The following is a 22,488-nucleotide window of genomic DNA, read 5'->3' as shown; positions in this document are numbered from 1 at the left end:
GTGTCTTCCCATTCAGTCATGCAACTATCCATCAGCTCAGTTTTGGTACTAACCCCACTATCTCCTGTTTTCCTATCAGGCCTACTGAAAGCAAGGTAGATTGTGTTCACTGGTACGCTCCTCTGATGTTTGCCAATAACCCAGTCATAAAACTGGATTATGCCCTCCATCCAGGGTACCAGTGGACCTTAGGCATCTATATTACAAGATAGATTGCTTAGGTGATCGAACACCTAAACATTGAACTTGTAATATCAAACCCAAAAACATCGAATGGTGCAGGAAGACACATTGGTCGGCCACAGAAAAAAATAACTTTACACCCAAACTAAGTTGGGGGCTTTGCCCTCCACACCCCTGACATGGGGGGGTTGTGCCCCCCACACCCCCCTAACTAAATTTATCAACTCCAAGATCACTCTACAGTAGACAAAATGGCAAAATCCGGTGAACGGCCAAGGGAAATCTTTCTCTGCATTAAATTGGCTGTATGCTGTTTTTTGCTTTTGATATTAAAAGTTCGATGTTTAGGTGTTCAATCACCGAAGCATTCGATTTTGTAATATAGACCCAACCTTAGGGCTCTCTTCTAGGCCGGAAGGTGCCAGGTTGCTGCCCCAACAAGTGAAAGAGCAGATCAATGAGGCAAAAAAATGGATCAATTGCTTAAGACCCAAGGGCTGGGGATAAAAAAGTGCCTCAATCAGAGGGTGTGATGACTACTCATCAAAAATGTATTTATTTTATTTAACATTTGTTTAGTGGGGAAGTCCAAGTTGGAATGAGCTAATTTTCAGCAGAGGCCCAGGGAGAAACACTCCACATGCATGTCTTTGTAACGTGGGAGGAAACCGGAGGACCCGGAGGAAACCCACACAAATGCAGGGAGGATATGCAGACTCCACGCAAAGTCACCCCAGCCAAGAATCGAATCAGAGAATGTCTTGCTGGTGAGGTGACAGTGCAGACTGATGCACCACTGTGCCATCTTATGGTAGGTTGCAAATCTTATAGAAATTCTTGGAACTGAAAATTCACATATCACAACTGCAGCTCAGCAAGGATATATCACTGATACCATGGAGATCCAGTTATCTGGAATTGAGTTATAGGTCCTAGTCATATGTAAGGGGCTAGCTTCAGCTGTTGATTTCACCTCTTTCTGTGGTTTGGAGAGTTGTAATAGCAGATTGTAGCAGTATGCAATGCATTTTAAAGGAGGGATTGCCTCTTGAACCAAGGGGCATGCTTAAGACTTGGGAGTAAATTGATAATTGTAGGTATTATGATGGTTTGTACATCCAAAGGCTCTTTCTGAGATGGGATTCAGTAACAGGTTCCACAAGCTTATCTGAATCACAATATCCTGAATGGAAAAGCCAAAAATTGAATTTTTGTTGAAAATATCCTTTATATATAACCTACTCAGAGGCACTAAACCTTGTAGCTGGCGCACTAAGTTAAAAAGAATGTGGGTGGTTTTAAAAACCCTACATTAGCAAGCTACTTTTTCATTTGTAGGTGTGTTTAAATATTTCATAACAATACACTTTCAGTATTTTTTGGATTTTGTAATTCAGTTTACTATAACACTTCTTGGTCAAGAAACTTTTCTCTCAGCAGCAGGATCTATGAATAAATACATGCTAGGAGGTTCGGTTCCCACTCCTGTATGTGTGCACTGCCTTGCAGTTCATATATATATATATATATATATATATATATATATATATATATATATATAGTTCCAATTCAGAAGCCTGAAACATCATAAGCCTGAAAATCAAAATCCTGAAACCAAAAGCCTGAAAATTCAGAATCCTGAAAACTCAAAATCCTGAAAGCCCAAAATCCTGAAAGACCAAAATCCTGAAACTCAAAATCCTGAAAACACAAATAATGCTAATATGTCACTATAAAGACACTAATATCTACCAACTGACCCTGACCCTAACCCTAACCCTAAGGTCCGTCACTATCGCACACTCACCTGACCCGCGCCCTAACCCTAACTCACTTAAACCGCCCCTAACCCCAATATTTGTCACTATTGCATACATGCCTAACCTGCGCCCTAACCCTAACTCACTTAAACCGCCCCTAACCCTAAAATAAAACCAACCGCACACTTACCTGACCCCAACGCATGACCTAACACCACAGGGCTAACAATAGCAAAGCCACAATGACATCAGTATGTCTATTTTGTGTTTTCAGGATTTTGGTCTTTCAGGATTTTGGGCTTTCAGGATTTTGAGTTTTCAGGATTCTGAATTTTCAGGCTTTTGGTTTCAGGATTTTGATTTTCAGGCTTATGATGTTTCAGGCTTCTGAATGGGAACCATATATATATATATATATATATATATATATATATATATATATATATATATAGGTTCATAGGTTCGTAGGTAAGTACTAGGCTAGTTGCACTTGCGGCTATTTTAGGTCTAGCCAGTTTCCCTTTTTGTGCTGAAAATAACCTATCCATTTTGGTTATAGATTGGCCTTACCAATCCTATGGTCAATAATTATATAGGTTCATAGGTAGTAGGCTATCTGTATGAAGGCATTTATAAACCTAGCCAGAATGTGTTGGCTTTTGCCGCCCCCTTATTAGTTCCCTGTGCTTCTGTCCAGCAGAGTCACTGAAGTGATCCCTGAGGTAAACTTTCTGTTTCCCATCCACTCATCAAAGTTTTTTTTAAAGAGTGTTAGCAAGGAGCTCTGCCTAATGTAGATTGGGATCTTATCTAAAGCATGGGAAGTCTCTGGGACAGGAATCTATCCCTCCAGCATGTCCTATTTATTGTTGTGGTGAGGTTTAGATCTCTAGAGCATGTGGCTCAAGGAGATAAGGTTTTCTTTAGGTGGAGCATGTCCATCAATTCTGGGTTGGACATGGCCTTGTATGTCAGGCAGAGATCAACTCTGAGTAGGCAGTATGCAACCGAGTACAGCTGGAGTTTCTTCAGTCGAGCTGCATAGGGCTTCTGTTTGAGGCCAGTGATCCTCTTCGTGAGGTGCTTCTGTGGTCTTTCCAGCTGTTGCTGATGTCTTGTAAGGTACATCCCAAATGGGGCTTCATACTCTATGATGGGTCTGATGTGTGATGAGTAGAGGGGCACAATGACCTCTTTTGATCTGGATGCGAACCCTTTTGTGATTAGGTGGGCCACGTAGAAGGATTTTCTAACCACTTTGGCAATGTGATTATCAAAGGTGAGATTACTATCTACTTGGGTCCCTAGATCCCTTATTACGTCTTCCATATTTAGGGGACTAGCACCTATGTGGTAGTTTGTGGGTACTTTGTTTTTTCCAAAGGGGATGACTATGCACTTTTTGGCATTTAGCTTGAGGCCATGATTTTGACACCAGATATCCGTCTCAATGAGACCCTTTTGGAGCATGTCTGTGTCAGCCAGAGAGTCAATTATAACCCTTAGTTTGCAGTCGTCTGTGAACTTGGTCAGCCATAGTCCTCCTGTGCTTGTGTGTACCTCTGAGAAGTATATGCCAAACAGGAGGGGCCTTAGGACTGAGCCCTGGGGAAATGCCACTTGTAACTGGTTTAGAGTTGGACCTAGCTCCCGCAACTCTCACAATGTGGGTTCTGTCCATGAGCCAGTTGGCAACCCATCTTGTGATGTAGGGGTTTATGTTCATGCTGGTGAGCTTGTCTATAATACCAGAATGGGGAATGGTGTCGAAGGCCTTAGAGAGGTCTAGGTAAACTGTGTGTACCACCTTTCCCTCGTATATAGCCTTGGTAACTATATCAAAGAAGTCCACCAGGTTTAGGAGGCATGATCTGCACTTAACAAAGCCAAACTGGGTAGGGGCCCATGTTTGGAGGTTCCCAATGTCTCTGTTAGTGAGTTCCATGATGATGCACTCCATAGCCTTGCAGACCAAGCTAGTCAGGCTTATAGGGCGATAGTTCCCGGAGTCTGTTGTGGCTCCACCTTTGTGTAGAGGAATAACCATTGCTGTGTGCCACTCTATGGGTATGTAGCCTGTGTAGAGGCTGAGTCTATATTTCTTCGTCAAAAAGTAACTTCAGTGAACAGGCGTTCATTGAACATTCACACATACCAACTCCTAGATCACACTATATTGGGGAAAAGGACAAATTTCCTAATGCTGGCCAAATAACTCACTGCCCTGGGAAAAACGTTCACTGATATAAATGTTCAATGAATGACTGTTCACTGAAGTTAAGTTTTTGACAAAGTAATATAGACCCATATTACCCCTAATGAGAATAACTGGGATCATGCCATAGATTCTTTGAGGGGACTCATGCATGGGATAAAGCATTTAGGAGCTGCCTCTATCAATTAGTAGTACAGAGGGTAGTCCTGGAGTAAATTTCCTATTTCCCATCCATAGATCTGAGTTGCGCTTGAATATGAACAGGGATGAACTTTGTTTTATGTGGAAGGGGTCTGATCCATAGTAGCAGTATTCTCTGTGAGATGTATGGTTCTGTTGACATTGCAAAAGAGGTTTAGATCCCTAGACCTAGTATTTCTGATGCCATTTGACTTGGTGATGTGCAGTAAATCCATCAGTAATGGGTCGGAGGATGTCTTGTATGCCAGTCACAGGTCATCACTTAGCAGTCTGTAGGATACCAAGTATAGTGACAGGGCTTTGAGTCAGTCCTTGTAGGACATGTTATTTAAGCCTTGCATCCTCTTCTTAAGCTATCTCTGTGATTGTTCCAGTTGTTGCATGTGTCTGGACAGATACATGCCAAAGAGGGCATTATGTTAAATGATTGGCCTAATGAGGGAAGAATAAAGGATAGCAATGACATTCCTGTATCTAGACACAATCCCTTTGTTCATAAGCTGTACAATACAGAAGAACTTTCTTACAACAAGGGACACATGTTGTTCAAATGTTAGGTCACATACCACATAATTTTCCAAATCATGAACAACTGGGTCAGCTGTTAAGAGGTATACTGCCAATGTGGTAGTTCCCTAGGACATTTTTTGTCATTTAGTTTCAGTCTATGAATTTAGAACCAGTTATTTATTTGTGGCAAACCTTCCTGCAAGATGGTTAAGTTATTTGGGGATCCAATGACAGCTCAGAGTTTAGAGTACTCTGCAAACCTATTCAGCCAGTGCTATTTGGCATTGACTTTTACTTCAGAAAATTATATGCCAAACAGGAGAGGTTCCAGCACAGAACCCTGGAGGACTCCACTAGTGACTGGTATCTTTGTAGAGGTAATTTACCCTTTTTTGATTATCTGTATCCTATCTGTGAGCTAGTTTGAAGTCCAGTGGGTGACAGGGGTTTATTTCCAGCTTATTTAGGTTTTCTACTATACCCGAGTGGGGGATTGTGTCAAAAGCTTTGGCCAGGTCAAGGTATGGTGTGTACCATTTTACCTTCATCCATTGCTTTGGTGGACCTTTTCAAAACAATTCACTATGTTGAGTAAGCATGATCTGCCACTGACGAATCCAAACTGAGACGGTTCCAGTGTTTGGAGGTTCCTGTGTCCTGACTGATTCGTTTCATGGTAAGTCTTTGTATGGCTTTGCATATGAGGCTGGTCAGAATTATGCATCTGTAATTACCTGGTTCTATGGAAGGTTCTGTCTTATGTAGGCAAATTACTATAGCTGTTCTCCATTCACTTGGTACAAAACTTGTATGGGAGTTGAGACTAAACAGTATTGTTAAGGGTATGGCTAAATCATGCTTCATGCTACTTAAGATGCATTCAGGTATATTGTCAAGACTCATTGATGTAGTATTTTTAGCCTTTGATAGCACTTTTAGACTTGGTCTTGTGTGATACCTGATGCATGCCAGTTTCAGGTATATCTAGAGGTACAAGTGAAAGGGAGAGAGAGAGAGCGGTAATTTATCAGCCGGTAAGTTCACTATATCTTCAGCTTCAGTGTAGGTAACATCATTCACAATCAAATCAGCCCATTTGTGTCCTGTGCTTTAGAGATCACAAACTTAACTAAAAAATGCTTTGTGATTGCCCTTGGCTTGGGTAGTTATTTTAGCCGCAAATTTGGTTTGGGTGGATTTTATTAAGCTCCTGAGTTGTTTGTTTATTTCAGTGACAAAGGCTCTTACGTTCTGGGAATTACTCTTCTTATTTTTGTTCAAAATTATTTTTCTTTTGTGATAAAGCTTATTAATATTATGGTTCTACCATGTAAGTTTGTTTCTGGGGATTGCCCTGCACTTGCTCCTCTGGGGTACAGCTGCGTCTTTGCAGCTGTTTACATGAAGGTATAGTATAGTGGTGTACATTTCTGCATATACAGTGAAGGTAAATAGGTTTGGTGGGGATCTGAAGCTTCATCCCTGATATCTCCCTGACATTTGCAGTATATATCTTGCTGTAAAGTGTCCTTATTTCTGTACCGCTCCTGAGTGCCATTCCTTACAGCTCTAATACCAGACGGTCTGAGACATGCAATATAACTCCAGTTTATACTTATCAGGAATTCATCATTACTGATAAAATCCTAAAAAGGGTCCTTTTAAATATCCATAATGCATTCTTTGCCATACCACCATTCTCCTTATTAATGACAGTAACAACCTTCCAAATGAAACCATATCTCAATTCAAATACCTAGATATTTGTCTTAACTCCTTGTGTTGAGTTGTACATAACCTAGTTACAATGGGACACAACTGGGCTAGATTGCAAGGCTAGGTTTATAAAGGCCCTGTTGGTCGTTAACCTAGTATTTACCTATGAATCTATGTAATTAGATAACTTTAAATGAAATGTATTTCATAGGTTTCCGTTATGTGTCAGTTTTACAGTACTTATTTTAAGAAAACTTGAATAAAAGTAGAATGTTTAATTTCTAAGTACAAGTTGTATAAAATGCTGCATTTCCAGAAAACTGTTATTAACATTAAAATATTTTTTATTTCATAGCTCCTTGTTCAGAAGCTTGCTTGCTTCCAGTCTCCACCTCTGGTACACCTGAAGTACTTCGACGAAGATCTACTGGCAAAAGCAAACTTCCTTCAAAATCCAAAGTAGTACAGAGGCTCTCACAGGCTGGAACTCGCTCACTGGGAGACCTGAAAGTATGTCGAGGTCCAAGGGTGCTTGTAGCCAAGTTCCTGCAGAAGTCCAAGAGAAATCTTGCAGTAGGCACTGAGCATGCTGGCAGCAGCTCACAGAGCCAGAAACGAAAGGTAGAATCAGGAACACCCCTTGAACAGGTATGATTTAATATCAAGCTGTATTTTCAGATGTCAGAATTCACTTAAAGGAAGTGCCAAGATCCAGTTGTATATATGAACCTTAGCATCATTCATATAACTCTGTAACAAACAGTCTCACAGAACCCCAAATATTACACTGTGCAGAAATCCATTATTCTTTATTTACCCAGCCAAGAAGAACAGAGAACCTGAGTCAATATGTACTTCTTTGACTGTGTGTGTATTCAAATCCATTAAAAGTCTTTTGGCTTTTCCCGGTTAGGGGTCACCACAGTGGATCTCTGGCCTGCTTATGATTGGCAGTGGAGTTTTATGGTATCGAGTTGCCAGCCCAGCACCCAACCTTCAGAGTAGGCACACATGCATTCAGCTGCATGTCTTTTTAATGTTCTGTCACTCACAGGGAGGACATGCAGACTCCAGACAGAAGGTACTCCAGCCGAGAATCGAACCAGAGAGCCTCTTGCTGTGAGGCGACAACGCTAACCACTGCACCACCGTGGCAAGTTGTATTCAAATCCATTAATGCAAAATAATATGATTCATAAGATAAAATTGTTTGGGAAAATAAAGTTGAAGTCCATTATGTCCTGTTGCACTGTTCAGTATCCAAAAGGATGGTAGTTTATGACTCACAGGAAACCCATCCCTCTGACCTTTGCAAAGACCATTAAAGAGGAAAAGACTTCTTGCTTTATTGTTCAACAATATAACACATCACAGAGGAGCATTAATTAAATAATGGTCACTGTTGACTGTGTAGGCTATGCAGTATTTATCCTGAAATTCTACAGACCACGAGAACAAAGCCTGAGTGATCATAGGTTCATAGGTTCATAGCTGTGTACTAGGCTAATGGCCATGGAGCCTTTACAAGCCTAGTCCAAAAAAAAAAATTGCCCAGGCACCATGCCACCCAATGTTAATTCACAGTGTCCATATCCAGTAGGGCAACTGGAATGATCCCTGGAGTGAACTTTCTGTTACCCATCCACTCGTCAAGATTTCTCTTGAAGAGGGCCAGTGAGGTGCTCTGCTTGATATGAATTGGAAGCTTATTCCAGAGTATGGGCAGTCTTTGGGAGATAAACCTGTCCCTCCAGCATGTTCTGTTAATTGTGGTAATGAGGTTGTGATCTCTGGAGCATGTGGCCCGAGGGAATTGGGATTTCTCTAGGTGTAGCATTTCAAGAAGGGCTGGGTCGGACATGGCTTTGTAAGTCAAGCAGAGATCATCTCTAAGTAGACAATAAGAGACTGAGAACAGCTGAAGTTTCTTGAGTCTTTCCATATAGGCAATGCGTTTAAGGCCTAAGATCCTTTTTGATAGGTACTTTTGTGGCTTCTCCAGCTGTTGTAGGTGTCTGGTCAGGTACATGCCTAATAGGGTGTTATATTCAATGATTGGTCTAATGAGGGATGAGTAGAGAGGGATGATCACCTCTTTCTTCCTGGATGCAAAACCTTTGGTTATAAGATGTGCCACGTAGACTTTCTGACCACAGTGGCAATGTGGTGGCCGAAGGTGAGGTGTTCGTCGACCTGGGTGCCCAGATCTCTTATGGCCCCTTCAGTGTTCAGTGGGCTCCCATCAACATGGTAATTCGTGGGAACTGATTTTTTTTCCAAAGAGGATGATAACGCATTTTTTGGCATTAAGCTTCAAGCCATGGTTCCGACACCAGTCATTGGCCTCAGAGAGGCCATTTTGTAGGATGTCTGAATCACTTGGAGAGTTGACAATGACTCCTGGCTTGCAGTCATCAGCGAACTTGGTCAGCCAGAGTCCTAGTGTGTTGACCTGGACTTCTGAGAAGAAGATGCCAAACAGGAGAGGGTCCAGGACCGAGCCATGTGGGACTCCACTCGTGACTAATCGACAGTCTGACTTGGAATCTGCAACTTTCACTCTGTGGGTTCTTCTGTGAGCCAGTTTGCAACCCACTTAGTGGTGTAAGGATTAATGCCTAGTTTGGTGAGTTTATCAATGATACCTGAGTGGGGAATGGCATCAAAGGCCTTGGCCAGTTCAAGGTAGGCTGTATGCACTGCTTTACTCTCATCCACACCCTTGGTGACTGCCTCAAAGAAGTCAACCAGGTTCAGCGGGCAGGATCTCCCCTTGACAAAGCCAAACTGTGTGGGGTCAAGAGTTTGGAGCTTGCCTATATCTTTGTTAAGCAAGTCCATGATGATGCACTCCATAGCTTTGCATACCAGACTCATTAGGCTAATGGAGCAATAGCTCCCAGGGTCTGTAGTTGCTCCCCCTTTATGGAGCAGGATGACTGTAGCAGTGCATCATTTGTTAGGGACATAGCTTGAGGTAAGGCTGTGAATGAACAGGGCACACAGATGCGGTGCCAGTTAGTTTTCTAGCTCATGTAGGATGTAGCCAGGGATATGATCAGGTCCCATGGATGCTGTATTTTTGGCTTTGGACAAAGCAGCTTCTACCTATGCTGCAAAAATGGTGGGGACCAGGCTTTCTTATAGTTTTGTGATAGAGCCTTTTAGGGGGAGAGGGGTAAAGTTGGCACTGAATCTGTCGGCCAGTATGTTGGCTATATCTGTTGCCTCAGTATAGGAGGTGCCATTGTGCAATAACTCAGAGCAAATCTGGGTATTGACTTTGAGGTTTATGATATAACTATAGAAGGCTTTGTGGTTGTTTTTGGTGTCAGCCACAATTCTGCCTTCATAGCTGGCTTTAGAGGATTTGATAAGGGATCTCAGCTTTTTGTTGAGACTGATAAGAGAGGTTTTCCAGTCTTGTGGCATCATTTTTTTGCAGTTGTAGAGTTTATTGATGGCTGGGGACCACCAAATTGGCTTCCTTTTTTTGGAGGAGAGCTTCTTAGTTCTATTTGGCATGGCAAGGTCCATGCATTTGTGTACATGCTCGTACAGTGAATTGGTGTATGATTCAGCAGTCATGCAGCTATTTCCCACTGGCAGGGGTGCCAAGAAATTAGCCACGTCTGTTTTTAGGAGCCCAAAGTCAGCTTTAGAGAAGTTTTTCAGGGTGATCACCTTAGCGTGGGGAGTAGGTGAGATGGAGATTTCCATGGTGATCAGTTTGTGGTTAGATTTAAGCAGGGAGGAATTGACTATAGGTGTGGAGCAATGGTCTCCCATGTTGATGATAACCAGGTCAAGGATGTTGCTTCCTCTAGTAGGGGTCAGAATGAGCTGGTCCAGGGCATTGTAATTGATAAATTCCAGAAAGCATTGGGCCTGTACATTGGTACTTGAATAGTTTTCCCAGTTAATGGAAGGCTAGTTGAACTCACCCAGTATGAGAGTATTGGGCTGGACTTTGATGGATTCCAGGGTACTTAGGAAGTTGGAGTGAGACTGTAGGGACATGTTTGGGGTTCTGTAGTAGGCTATGACTTGTATTGCCATCTTACCCAGTATCTTTTGTACCTGAAGTATCACGGATGCATTATGTTGGGCTACCAGTCTAGAGGTGTGTGTATCCTTTGAGAATATGGCGACACCACCTCCTTTGGAGCTTCCGGCCATATTCTGGGGCTGAAAGGTATGGAAAGAGTTGTAGCCTGGGATTGCAGGGGTGCTTTCTGCCTCTTTAAACCAGGTCTCCATTACAGCACAGATATCAATGCTCTCCATTTTGAGGAGAGCTTCGAGCGAGTGCATTTTGAGATTTAGACTTCTAGCATTGAGCAGCATGACCCTCTGATTGCATTTGTTTGTAGCTGTTATGGTGGAATTTTGGTCTTTGCAACATTGCCTAAAAAGGCACTATAGGGGTGGCTCTTAGCCAGTACACAGAATCCCAGGGGTGATAGATGCAGGCCATCTCTGGCAAAGCATCAAGGTCTGTTGATCATGTCATTCCAGGCAACAGATACTAGATCCCCTTAGAATGACACTAGAAACTTAGCCAATTGTTGAAGTCAATCATTTTCTGCTCATACTGTGGTATCATTTTGGGTGATAGGGTCATACCTGCCTGGGCCACATAATCCGAGAGTTCCATCACATCTCATGTACTCCAAGGTGGTACGTCTCAGGTCATTCACACCCACATGGACAATGACTGAGTCATATTTGTACTTGTGGAGTGACCTGAGTGCATGTGTTATGTAGCGGATCCTGGCACCTGATAGACAACTGACTGTCACCTTCTCCTTGTTCAACCTAGTGAGTGGGACATCAGTGTGCCTCTCAATTGAGTGTCCTATGATTAGTACATTGGGCAAAGTGTTTTGCCTTAAGGGCTTGGGTTGAGGGGCACACTGTGGTGGTCAGCTATGTGTTCTGGGGTTAGTGTTGTGTTGTGGTGGTTGAGTGCATTTCTGTCTCGGGGGTCTCTGTTGTTTGAGTAAATTTTTATTGAGATCCTCCTTGAAGGTGGGTGTATGGTTTGTGTTACTATGTGTGGGTTGTGATGGTTGGTGTTTTGGAGGGCTGTGAGTTGTATGTAGTGAGTTGCAGGTATTGAGCTTCTCCGCTTGACCAGCTAGTCCAGTCTTGGCTGGAGCATGCAATGCTTCCAGTTTGGTGGTATAAGTGCATCTCTCACAAGTATGAGTGTTGGCAGATAAGAGGACAGGGTTGTCTGTGTACATTAGACAGTTGCCACATTGCCACATAACCACCAGGTTACCAGGAGAAATCACAGGAAATTGCCCTACAATCATATCAGGAGGGGTGGTCATAACTAATGAGTACTGGTGCTGTTACCGCATAGTAGCAGCTAGTGCTGAAAACACCTAAGTGTGCTACAATAAATGCTACAAAAGCCTGTTAAAGTGCTAGCCAATTATGGTAATTGAAGTGCAAGAAGTAAAAGAACAAGCACGTTCTAAGGGGAAAATTGAAGAGCAGACTTTCTGGCACTTGTAATAGTTTATGTCAGCTGAGCCTCCGCTGCACGGTGAGCAACATGGACTTTTAAACCAGAAAGTTGAAAGGGATGGAAAAAAATGCCCAAACGGCCAATAAACTACAATTTCTTAACTAGAAACCACTCCTCTTGTGGTAGATAGGCTACCTAGTGCTTACCACTCTCACTGGTAAGCTAGAAGGCTTCTCTCCAACACAGAAAGGTCTGGGTGGCTCAGAAACTTACAAAACAGTCCTGAATACAGCAAATCTGTATCTGGACTAGACTAGTTACAGGAAAGGCGGGAAACAAGCTTAGAACTTTTTTTTTTTTTTTTTTTGCAGAAAAGCAGTTGGGAACAGTAGCAAAAACACTTTAAATGCAGTACAAGCTAGCACAATTGAGTGTGCAGCAATATTAAGGCAAATACAGTTTAAATAAATGCAGATAAATTAAAAATGCAGATAAATCATATGAGAGTGATAGAACTACAGTTTATCAATTAGGCTCATGTCACAAAATAATGCAGAAGGAAGATTGTATGTTCTTGTTGGCAATATTTTGCTATATCAAAACTTATTTTGTCAGATATACTGGACTGTAGTTTTGGTTACAAGAGTTGGAGAAAAGGGAAAAAGCTGAGCTTTAAGTTTCTTTCACACCTTTTCCCGTTTCAATAAGTTTGTGTGATCTTGAGGTTAGCATTTTATTATTTATTCATTTATTTATTTTTGCTGACCATGAAAGTGTGTTGGCCCTTGGACCCTTTTCAGCTACAACTCAGATGCCAATGGCACAAAATACCACGGCCATAACTAAATGCACAATTACGATTCACAAAATTTCACAGAAGAAAAGCAAAAAGCAAATTCAAAGTTAGACTGATTTTACAAATACACAATTAGAAGTTTTACACATTAAGAATACCAAAATATTTTGTAGGCAGGCAATTTTCATACGTATTTTAGAGCAATTAAGTATTCATTCTATTGTATGGCCAAAAGAGCTCCTACAAGATAAATGCATAAGTCAGAAGATGAAAGAATAATAGTGTGAGAGTTGCAGAGAGGCAATTACAGATCTTCAGTATGGTTTGAGAGCCTCCCACATTGGGTCTATGGAGTATTACCCCCCCCCCCCAGTTTGTAGTTTGATGCAGCCAATGTTGTAATGCATAGTAATTTAAATAAGTGTGATTATATGCAGGATTAAATGTTTTAGTTTGTAGTTTGATGTAGCCAATGTTGTAATGCATAGTAATTTAATTAATTGTGATTATATGTAGGATTAAATGTTTTAGTTTGTTGTTTGATGTAGCCAATGTTGTAATGCATAGTAATTTAATTAATTGTGATTATATGTAGGGTTAAATGTTTTAGTTTGTAGTTTGATGTAGCCAATGTTGTAATGCATAGTAATTTAATTGTGATTATATGCAGGGTGAAATGCTTTAGTTTGTAGTTTGATGTAGCCAATGTTGTAATGCATAGTAATTTAATTAATTGTGATTATATGCAGGGTTAAATGTTTTAGTTTGTAGTTTGATGTAGCCAATGTTGTAATGCATAGTAATTTAATTAATTGTGATTATATGCAGGGTTAAATGTTTTAGTTTGTAGTTTGATGTAGCCAATGTTGTAATGCATAGTAATTTAATTAATTGTGATTATATGTAGGGTTAAATGTTTTAGTTTGTAGTTTGATGTAGCCAATGTTGTAATGCATAGTAATTTAATTAATTGTGATTATATGCAGGGTTAAATGTTTTAGTTTGTAGTTTGATGTAGCCAATGTTGTAATGCATAGTAATTTAATTAATTGTGATTATATGTAGGGTTAAATGTTTTAGTTTGTCGTTTGATGTAGCCAATGTTGTAATGTATAGTAATTTAATTAATTGTGATTATATGTAGGATTAAATGTTTTAGTTTGTAGTTTGATGTATCCAATGTTGTAATGCATAGTAATTTAATTAATTGTGATTATATGCAGGGTTAAATGTTTTAGTTTGAAGTTTGATGTAGCCAATGTTGTAATGCATATATGATCCCTTTAATCCCTTTCTCCACATTTTTTTATTAAAAGATAAATATGAAACTCTCTTCAATGAATTACTGAATTTAATGACAGAAACAAAAAAGAAGTGATTCTTCAAACAGCACAAACAGCAGTAATTAAGTAGTAACTCACTGCAGTACATGTTGTGTTTTAAAGTAGCAGTCAATACTATCATTATTAGAAAACAATGGTAGCAAAGTGTGTCACTATTAAAAGAAAATGATAACAAAGCATTATAAATGCACGAGCAGTTAGATTTCTTACTATCAATATTTAAAGCACAGTGTTTATTTTGTATGTAGATGCATTTTATTTAGCAACTGCAATCTACAACAATTTGTCAGAAAACCAAAAAATTATTAGGAACATTACAAAAATATGTGGCAAAATAAGAGGCAAAATTAGGAACATTATGTGAAATTGGGGATTTGAGAGGTATGACTGTGGAAACTGGTGAGCAACTATGTATTTTGTATAAAATGGTGTGAAATGGCTTCTGGAATATGTTGTTTGACCTTTATTTTGTATTATGTTTGATGTCAGATACTTGATTAGAACAAATTATTCCTGCCAGGCAACCAGTTATTGGGTATGGGCATGTTTGTGTAAAATTGAGTTTGAAATACATTGGGTGGCTATTATTTTATCTATTCTGTTACAGTCTGACATCTGAAATATGCATGGACAGCAAAGTAACTATAATTGCTGGGTACAGAGGCTTCCTGTAAATGAAAATGTTGTTGCTTGGTCATTATTATGGCTTTTCAGCACTAAAGTGATTTTGTGAAGCAGATGAGATTAGTTTACTGTGCTTATTGTTTGCGTAAATCAGTGGTGGAATACATTTGTAATACTGGAATCATTATTTTTTATTACAATTAGATCTCTATTCTATACAGTACTATTTCTGATTTTTGAAAGATCTACGAGTTTTTGAACTAAAGTTGAAAGATCAGTGCTGCAACACCATCTTTTATGGTTTTAATTATTTAGCTTTATTTATTGCATTGAAGGCTATAGGAATTCTTTGATAGGCCTAGATTGTGCAATATAAACTCCTGATGTAGGGAGAATGCATTCCAAATGAAGTTAAAGCACTCCAAAGCAATCAAGCCACATGACAGTGTAGAATATCCTCAACAAAATTACAAAGACTAAGTGCTTTCATCCCCTAACAATTATGGGACTTCAACAGAGTTAATGTAAAGCTTAAACCATGTTGCTTTTAAAACCCAAAACTCCGCCCCCAATATCACATGTTCATGCAGCATTCTGGGTCAAGGTGATGACCATGCTGCCCATTAGTTGGGGGACTGGTCATCTGTGTGTAATTGATGCATGTGTATTCAAGAGAGGGGTTGTGGAGCCAGAGAACACTTCATGCAAATGAGGGCCTACCCTAAGTGCTTGACATTTACCTCCACATAGACTGCATAGGCCTATACACAGCTGCCTGGGTCATGGAACAGATGACAGCAGTGCTTGTGCCATTGTCTAGAGTGAATGGGTCTAGTGTCACTTATTGAGGACAGAATGTGTCAATTGGGTGTCAAGGAGTTTAAGGATAGACACTGTTGAGGTTACAAAAAAGCTATAACTCCTAAAATGAGCAGTTTCACTGGAATTTCAGAAAACATATTACAAAGACCAAGCTATTATGTATACCATAGCTCTCAGCTCAGTCAGCTGCTCTGTTTTTGCTCCAATTTTTACTGCAATTTCAGTGACTATTTACTGATCAACTGCAGCTGATTTCTGCTCTGATTTCTACTCACTGATTGCTTCAGCATCAGTGTCTCTCTGAAATAATCAATGAATGGTTTCTTAAGAGTGTGTCATCAGTCATGATTCCCAGTCCTCTCATGAATATTCCATGCTCCTGTTACACCATAAGAGTCATGGTGTGCAAGACAAGTACTTGGTGACTGTGCTTCAGTTCACTGAATACCTATGTCACACATAGCTGAGGCAGCTCTTTAGGTAAGAGAAAGAAAGTTTGCTTTTATCATAAAGTTTACTTTCTACTTCAGTCTGTCTTGTGATGTAGCAAAGTCAGTAAATGACAAATGCTTTACCTTGTATCCCAGTACTATCAAGCTTATAGTGTAAGAAATATAGTTTCCTGTTTATCCACATCTGCTTGCTGCAGCAGTTTTACTTAGCAAGCTTTGCGTGCGCACTTGTTCTGTTTTGTGCAAAGTAAAGAGATGTTTAAGAGGTGACACACATTAGGAAACATGACATTGTTGTTAAAGCTACCATATCAGACAATATTTCATTTTATAACAAAAAAAAAAGAGCAAAAGGGTGGAAACAAACTAAATAAACAAATAAAACTCTATCAAGGCCGAAATATGCATATTCACAGCTAGTGGGGTTTGGCTTTATTGGCCTGAAATTGTCCATTAAAATGACGAAACAAGTCATGGGCATTCAGAATCGACAATTAGCTGAAACACCTGATGTTCATAAGGATCATTTGCATATATCCCATGTGGCTCTGATACAAGAGGTTTGGGAGGTCACTCAGTGGATGTTCTAGATTTGCTCGAAAATTTAAAATTAAAATGGCAGGTTTTTCTTTGTGCTGAAATGGCACCAGGCTTAAATGAGACTATTTCTATTAAAAGTTTAGTTAAAATATCAATGTATTTAATGTTTTTTATTTCTAGTTGTGGACTGAACTTTCGGTGCATTCAATTAATTAATCAATTAATGTTTGATTGGTGGTTAGTAGCACCACGTCATTTTTGGATGATTTTTAAACTAGGTCATTGTTCGTTGTATTTTGTTCTGAAGTTTTTTATTAAAAAAACAAAAGCGCTTAGCCTACATTTGTGTGTTTTATTCTTGCCTTGGTGTTCATCTCCAGTGGAACTGGATAAAGGGTTTATTTGTTTGAATATTTCATTTTATGTATAAATGTAAATGTTAGTTCTGATGTTATACGAAGTAGACATACTAAGAATTACATCATTCTGTGTTACTACTACACCCCCAATATTTCAAGATATTTTAGAGGAGCTAAGTTAACTACAACCTTAAAACCACAGAGTTTAGATAATAAAACCTTCCTAACAATTGTACCTCAATTGTCCAGAATTTCACAGAATATCTAGACTTTTGCCTTATATTTTTGGTATGTTCCTCATAAAGTTTGTGTTTTTCTGACAAATCGCTGAAGACTAAAGTTTTGTGTTACTACAGTTAAAAAATGTAATATAGTATTTGCTGTGCTGTTTTTTTTTAACAACGTTCGTTAGTTAATACCATTTTGATTTCTAACTTATCTTACTTTCACGTTCTTTCCTCGAATTTGTTTGTGGGGGAGTTACAACTTTTGCTTTTCTTTCTGTCTGCACGACTGGCATCTGAATTATCATTAAAATGTGTGTCATATTTGATTTCAAACTTGGATGTTATGCTAGAGTACATTTATAGTTAATCATTATGGCAGCATGTTAAGATAGAATACATATATATAGTCAATCGTTATGACAACATGCTAAGGTCAAAATTTGAAAACACAATATTCTTTCCCTGCAGAAGTAAACGTGCTTTTTTCATGGACTTTATTAATATTTACTGTGAACCTTCCCAGGTGCAAATGTTTACATCTAGATTTGTTTTTCCATTTGTTCTGTAGATGCTACGTAATCCTTGGCATTTGAGCAGAGTTCAGCAGCAGGAGGGAATTCATCTGCGCAGCTGTGGGGACCTCAGCTCTACCTCTTCTGTCTGGCGTCTGCTGTCCAGTGGTGGGATGGAGCACAGCAGACCTCACAGCTACAATGGCATCCACAAGGAAACCGTGCTCTGACAGAGCTATCATCCTTATAATTGGTTAAAAGGGAGTGAGAATTCATGTTTTGGCACTTTTTCACACAAATATATGCAAGCATGGCTGTAGGACAGCTCTCACGTGAAACTGAACAGGAGATGTACTATAAGAACATTTTCTGATTAGGCTACCATCTTCCCATAGAGGTCAGCTTTGGAGAGTTGTTCCATTCCAAACCTGTTTAATAGTACATTTCACTGAGATATATTACAGTGAACTTTTTGATAAATTATAATCATAACTAGACTTATTACATATTGATTATGGAAAAGGGCATACTCTTTATTATAATTATATGCTGAACAAAGAAAAAGTAACTCCCCAACAATCCGAGTGCTAAAACATAGAATACTAAGATTATTTTTGCATTTTTGGGAACAGACTTTAATCCATGCTGGTATTTCAAGGTGCTATGTTTTACTTCTCTGAAATCTTGAAGAAGATCTGTATAAATTCTGACAACATACCATAGGCATACTGACCTATAATTTATTTAGTGCTGCACTTTATGCCACTGTTGAGAATGTTTAATGACCAATTCCCAGGAAACAAAGCAAGACAAGATATAGCGCAAATGCAGCCCCAGTTGGAACATGAGAAACTGTAACCTAAAGTGAAGATATAAAGTGCATCTTAGTGAGACAGTTCATAATATTCTATCTTAAAGGACATAGAATGCTGCTACCTAGCGTCTAAAGAATGTTCTAGAGATATATATGTTTTTTTTTTTTTTTTTTTACAGCAATGTATAATGAAAGTGTATACTTACCAAGTTACATAGAGTTTACAGTGGGCAAGACACCCATTAAATATTTTAGAAAAGTGAGTATAGGTAGAGATCTGAGAGTCTGCCACTGTACTAGTGAACTTCTGTCTAGAAGCATTGTTATCTGAATGTACCAACACAATATTGTTACTTATTTTAACAAAGCACCTGTCAACTAGGTCAGTAATTTTGTCACTGAATACATTTTATAATACTTAGCATAAAAATGGACTGCCTAGCCATCTGCAGTGAGAAGGCTCACATATTCATTTTAGACATGAGGCTTTTGTCTGTCCTCTTGAAGTGTATCAGGACTTTGTTAATGAAAGCACTAAGTAACATAGTATGTAGTCAATATAGGTGTATATTATGGAGCTTATAAGTGACACAGAGGTAGTAGTGTCATAATGGAAGAAAAGGACATTAAGCACATCGATTAAAGATGAGTGCAGAATGAGAAAAAATAAAATAAGCACAAAGTTGCCAGAATGCACACATACATATATCGTGTGTGTGTGTGTGTGTGTGTGTGTGTGTGTGTGTGTGCGTGTGTGTGTGTGTAAACAAAAGGGTAAAAAGTACATAGACAAACCATTCAGTGAAACTGCAAGAAAATCCCAGCCAAGCTAACTATATATATATATATATATATATATATATATATATATATATATAGAGAGAGAGAGAGAGAGAGCAATATGCGAGCACACACACACACACACACACACACACACACACACACACACACACACACACACACACATACATACATATATAAAGATGTCTTACAGTTTATCAAAAGTTCAGGTAGTTGAGCAGTAAAAAAAGCTGGTACAGCTAATCAAAAATCAGCTGATCACTCATACCACCTTTTTTACTGTGCAAGAAAGCAGTACAGTGGGAATTGGAGAATGTGCCCTTTCACCACTGTTATGCAGTCTCGGAGCTGGTATATATAATTATCATGCGGTGCAGGAGACTAGCCCTCTACTTGGTTAAGGTTTTATTTGACTTTGTAGTGGAGTTTCAAGCATTTCTGCTTGATCACTTAGGGTTCAATGTAGTTTATACATGATAAAGTGTCATATATATATATATATATATATATATATATATATATATATATATATATATATATATATATACATACATACATACATACACACACACACACACACACACACACACACACACATATATACACAGACCCCTTATGCAAAAATGGGAACAAGGGTTTGTATGTACTTGCAGCTCATATGTGGGAAGGTTCATAATATCAAACATTCCTTTTTGGCTGCTTTTCCAGCTTAAGAAACTAAATTCTCTTAATGCCGGCTGCTGTGTGTCTGTGTGAGATTCTGAGACTGTGTGAACTTGGAACTTGTCCTTTCCCTGCTGTCGTGAGATCTCAGAGTTGGTATACATATTATTAGCAGAGGGTGTGAAGAGTTCGGGGGACTTGCCCCCCTGCAAAAATGCAAAAAATAGTAATTTTTGTTTTTATTGTTTTGTGGTTCGTTCTTTTTAGATCACTCTGTTAGTTCATTTCAATGTTCATTGTTTCATTGTGTGATTATTTATATATATATATATATATATATATATATATATATATATATATATATATATAAAACATCACTATTTCATGCAATACACGCACACAGACACACACACACACACACACACACACACACACACACACACACACACACACACACACACACACGCACTGCAGAATAGAATACAATATGCAAAATGTAAAAGCAAAATGTTTAGTAATTTCATTTTGACATACCAAAAATTGAGCTGTCACCCGTTCGTTTCTTGCTGATACCATAAGTCAACTGAAAAGGAGACCCATGTGTCAGTAAGACTCATTTCTCATTTTCCATCATCAATTTGTGCTAAGACTAGAGTACATTGGTGCCAGGGAGAAATGCATAGCAGAGAATGTCTGACATGTGATCTGAAAGTTCAAAATATGCAGACTGCTATGTCTCTGTCTTGAGAGTATGTCACAATAAGACTAAATGTCAAGGATGGCACACAGTGTGACTAATGGCTACATAGACTAAGCCTGTGCTAAGATCTGGATGAAATATGAAGTTGGAGGACTGATATACTGTTAAGTATGTTGACCAGATAGCATCTTGTAGGCTAGTAAGGAAGCAGGGAATGGGACAAATTAGCATCTAGTTTATACAACTAAGTGAGGAAAAGGAAGAAGCCACCAAATCATAGACAGTATGTTAGCAAAGTCCTCATTTGGAGCAATGCATAAGAATAATCCTCTTAAACAATTTCACCTCAGATAAAAAACTGAATCTCTGTTCTATCTTACACAGTCAGGCATTGTATTGCATTAGGCAAAAACTCTTCCAAATGCATTTTACGAAGCTTGTTCTTGAATGAATGTCCTGTACAAATGTTGAAAATCTTGTGATGTTCTCTTCTGACTTACTGCTTTCCTGCATGCCACTCGAACAGTTACAAGAAAAGTTTTGAGAGATTTAATTGTGAAGAATCAAGAGGGAGAAGATCAGGGGTTGTGAAAGAGTGTTTTTAAACTGCATTTATATACAACCTTTTCAATGCATGCTTGATCTGTAGCGATGTATTTGCACATCAGCTGCTAAGTTTTACAGTTTAAACTTCCAAAGATGAAGAAGAAGACATCATCTGTTATACTCCAGGGTCTTCCTTACATATTGAAAGGGTCTGTATGTTTTGTTTATATTTTGAAAGAATAACTTTGCCTTCCAAATATAAAGATTGACATTTTTACCCTGCTCTGTTTGTTGTAAATTGATCTTTAAGTTGAAAAAAAACCCTTTTCCTTCTTGTCAGTTACATGGTGCAAGCAGTATGTTTTATTCATGGTAATCATCAGTAATGATCCTATACTCTAGAAACAAGGGATAAAATCACTCATACATTGTTCTGAAGACACCCTGATAAGGTATGTACTCTGTTGCTGTGCATTTCAGATTTCAGATGTTGAATCAAGTCTGCAGAATTAAATGTTTGCATAATTTTAAACCTGTAAAATCATTCATACATTGTTCTGAAGACACCCTGATAAGGTATGTCCTCTGCTGCTGTGCATTTCAGATTTCAGATGTTGAATCAAGTCTGCAGAATTAAATGTTTGCATAATTTTAAACCTGTAAAATCATTCATACATTGTTCTGAACACACCCTGATAAGGTATGTACTCTGTTGCTGTGCATTTCAGATTTCAGATGTTGAATCAAGTCTGCAGAATTAAATGTTTGCATAATTTTAAATCTGTAAAATCACTCATACATTGTTCTGAAGACACCCTGATAAGGTATGTCCTCTGCTGCTGTGCATTTCAGATTTCAGGTGTTGATTCAAGTCTGCAGTGTAATGTTTGCAATCTGTTTCACAGCAGACTGTAAGCCATACATTCATTGTAACTGCTCTGCAAAGTATGTGCATTCAAGAAATGACCCAGGTTCTGCTGCATGCAGTAATGATTTGTCATTCTGTGAAAGTTAATTAACATGAAGTCATTATGCTCATCATTAGTGTCATTCGCTTAGAGGTTTACATGATGCATAAATACGACATATTGAAATGAAATATGACGGTTCCTGGGGTGTTCTATGTAAAGCCTTGTGCTACAAGTTAATGGGAAGTAGTTTTATGGCAAGAGATTGGCACCTTATCACAAATGACTTTCCTAAAGTGGAAGATATCTCATGTCAC

General features: G+C 38.9%; 1 protein-coding gene across 1 annotated transcript in view; it reads left to right on the top strand.

The window, feature by feature from the left end:
- The window catches only part of FAM189B (family with sequence similarity 189 member B), a 991,404-nt gene extending 971,990 nt beyond the window's left edge, over nt 1-19,414 (top strand). The window contains exons 12-13 of the mRNA XM_044080204.1: nt 6,941-7,233; nt 17,796-19,414. Coding sequence (XP_043936139.1) covers nt 6,941-7,233; nt 17,796-17,969 — 467 coding nt within the window. The 3' untranslated portion in view covers nt 17,970-19,414. The remainder of the gene's footprint in view (nt 1-6,940; nt 7,234-17,795) is intronic.
- Nucleotides 19,415-22,488: the final 3,074 nt, after the last annotated feature.

The sequence above is a fragment of the Protopterus annectens genome, chromosome 8.part0, assembly GCF_019279795.1.
Source record: "Protopterus annectens isolate FY-2018-M chromosome 8.part0, PAN1.0, whole genome shotgun sequence".
Lineage (NCBI taxonomy): Eukaryota > Metazoa > Chordata > Ceratodontiformes > Protopteridae > Protopterus > Protopterus annectens.
Note: the sequence above shows the minus strand (reverse complement) of the source record. Positions and strands in the feature narration are given on the sequence as shown.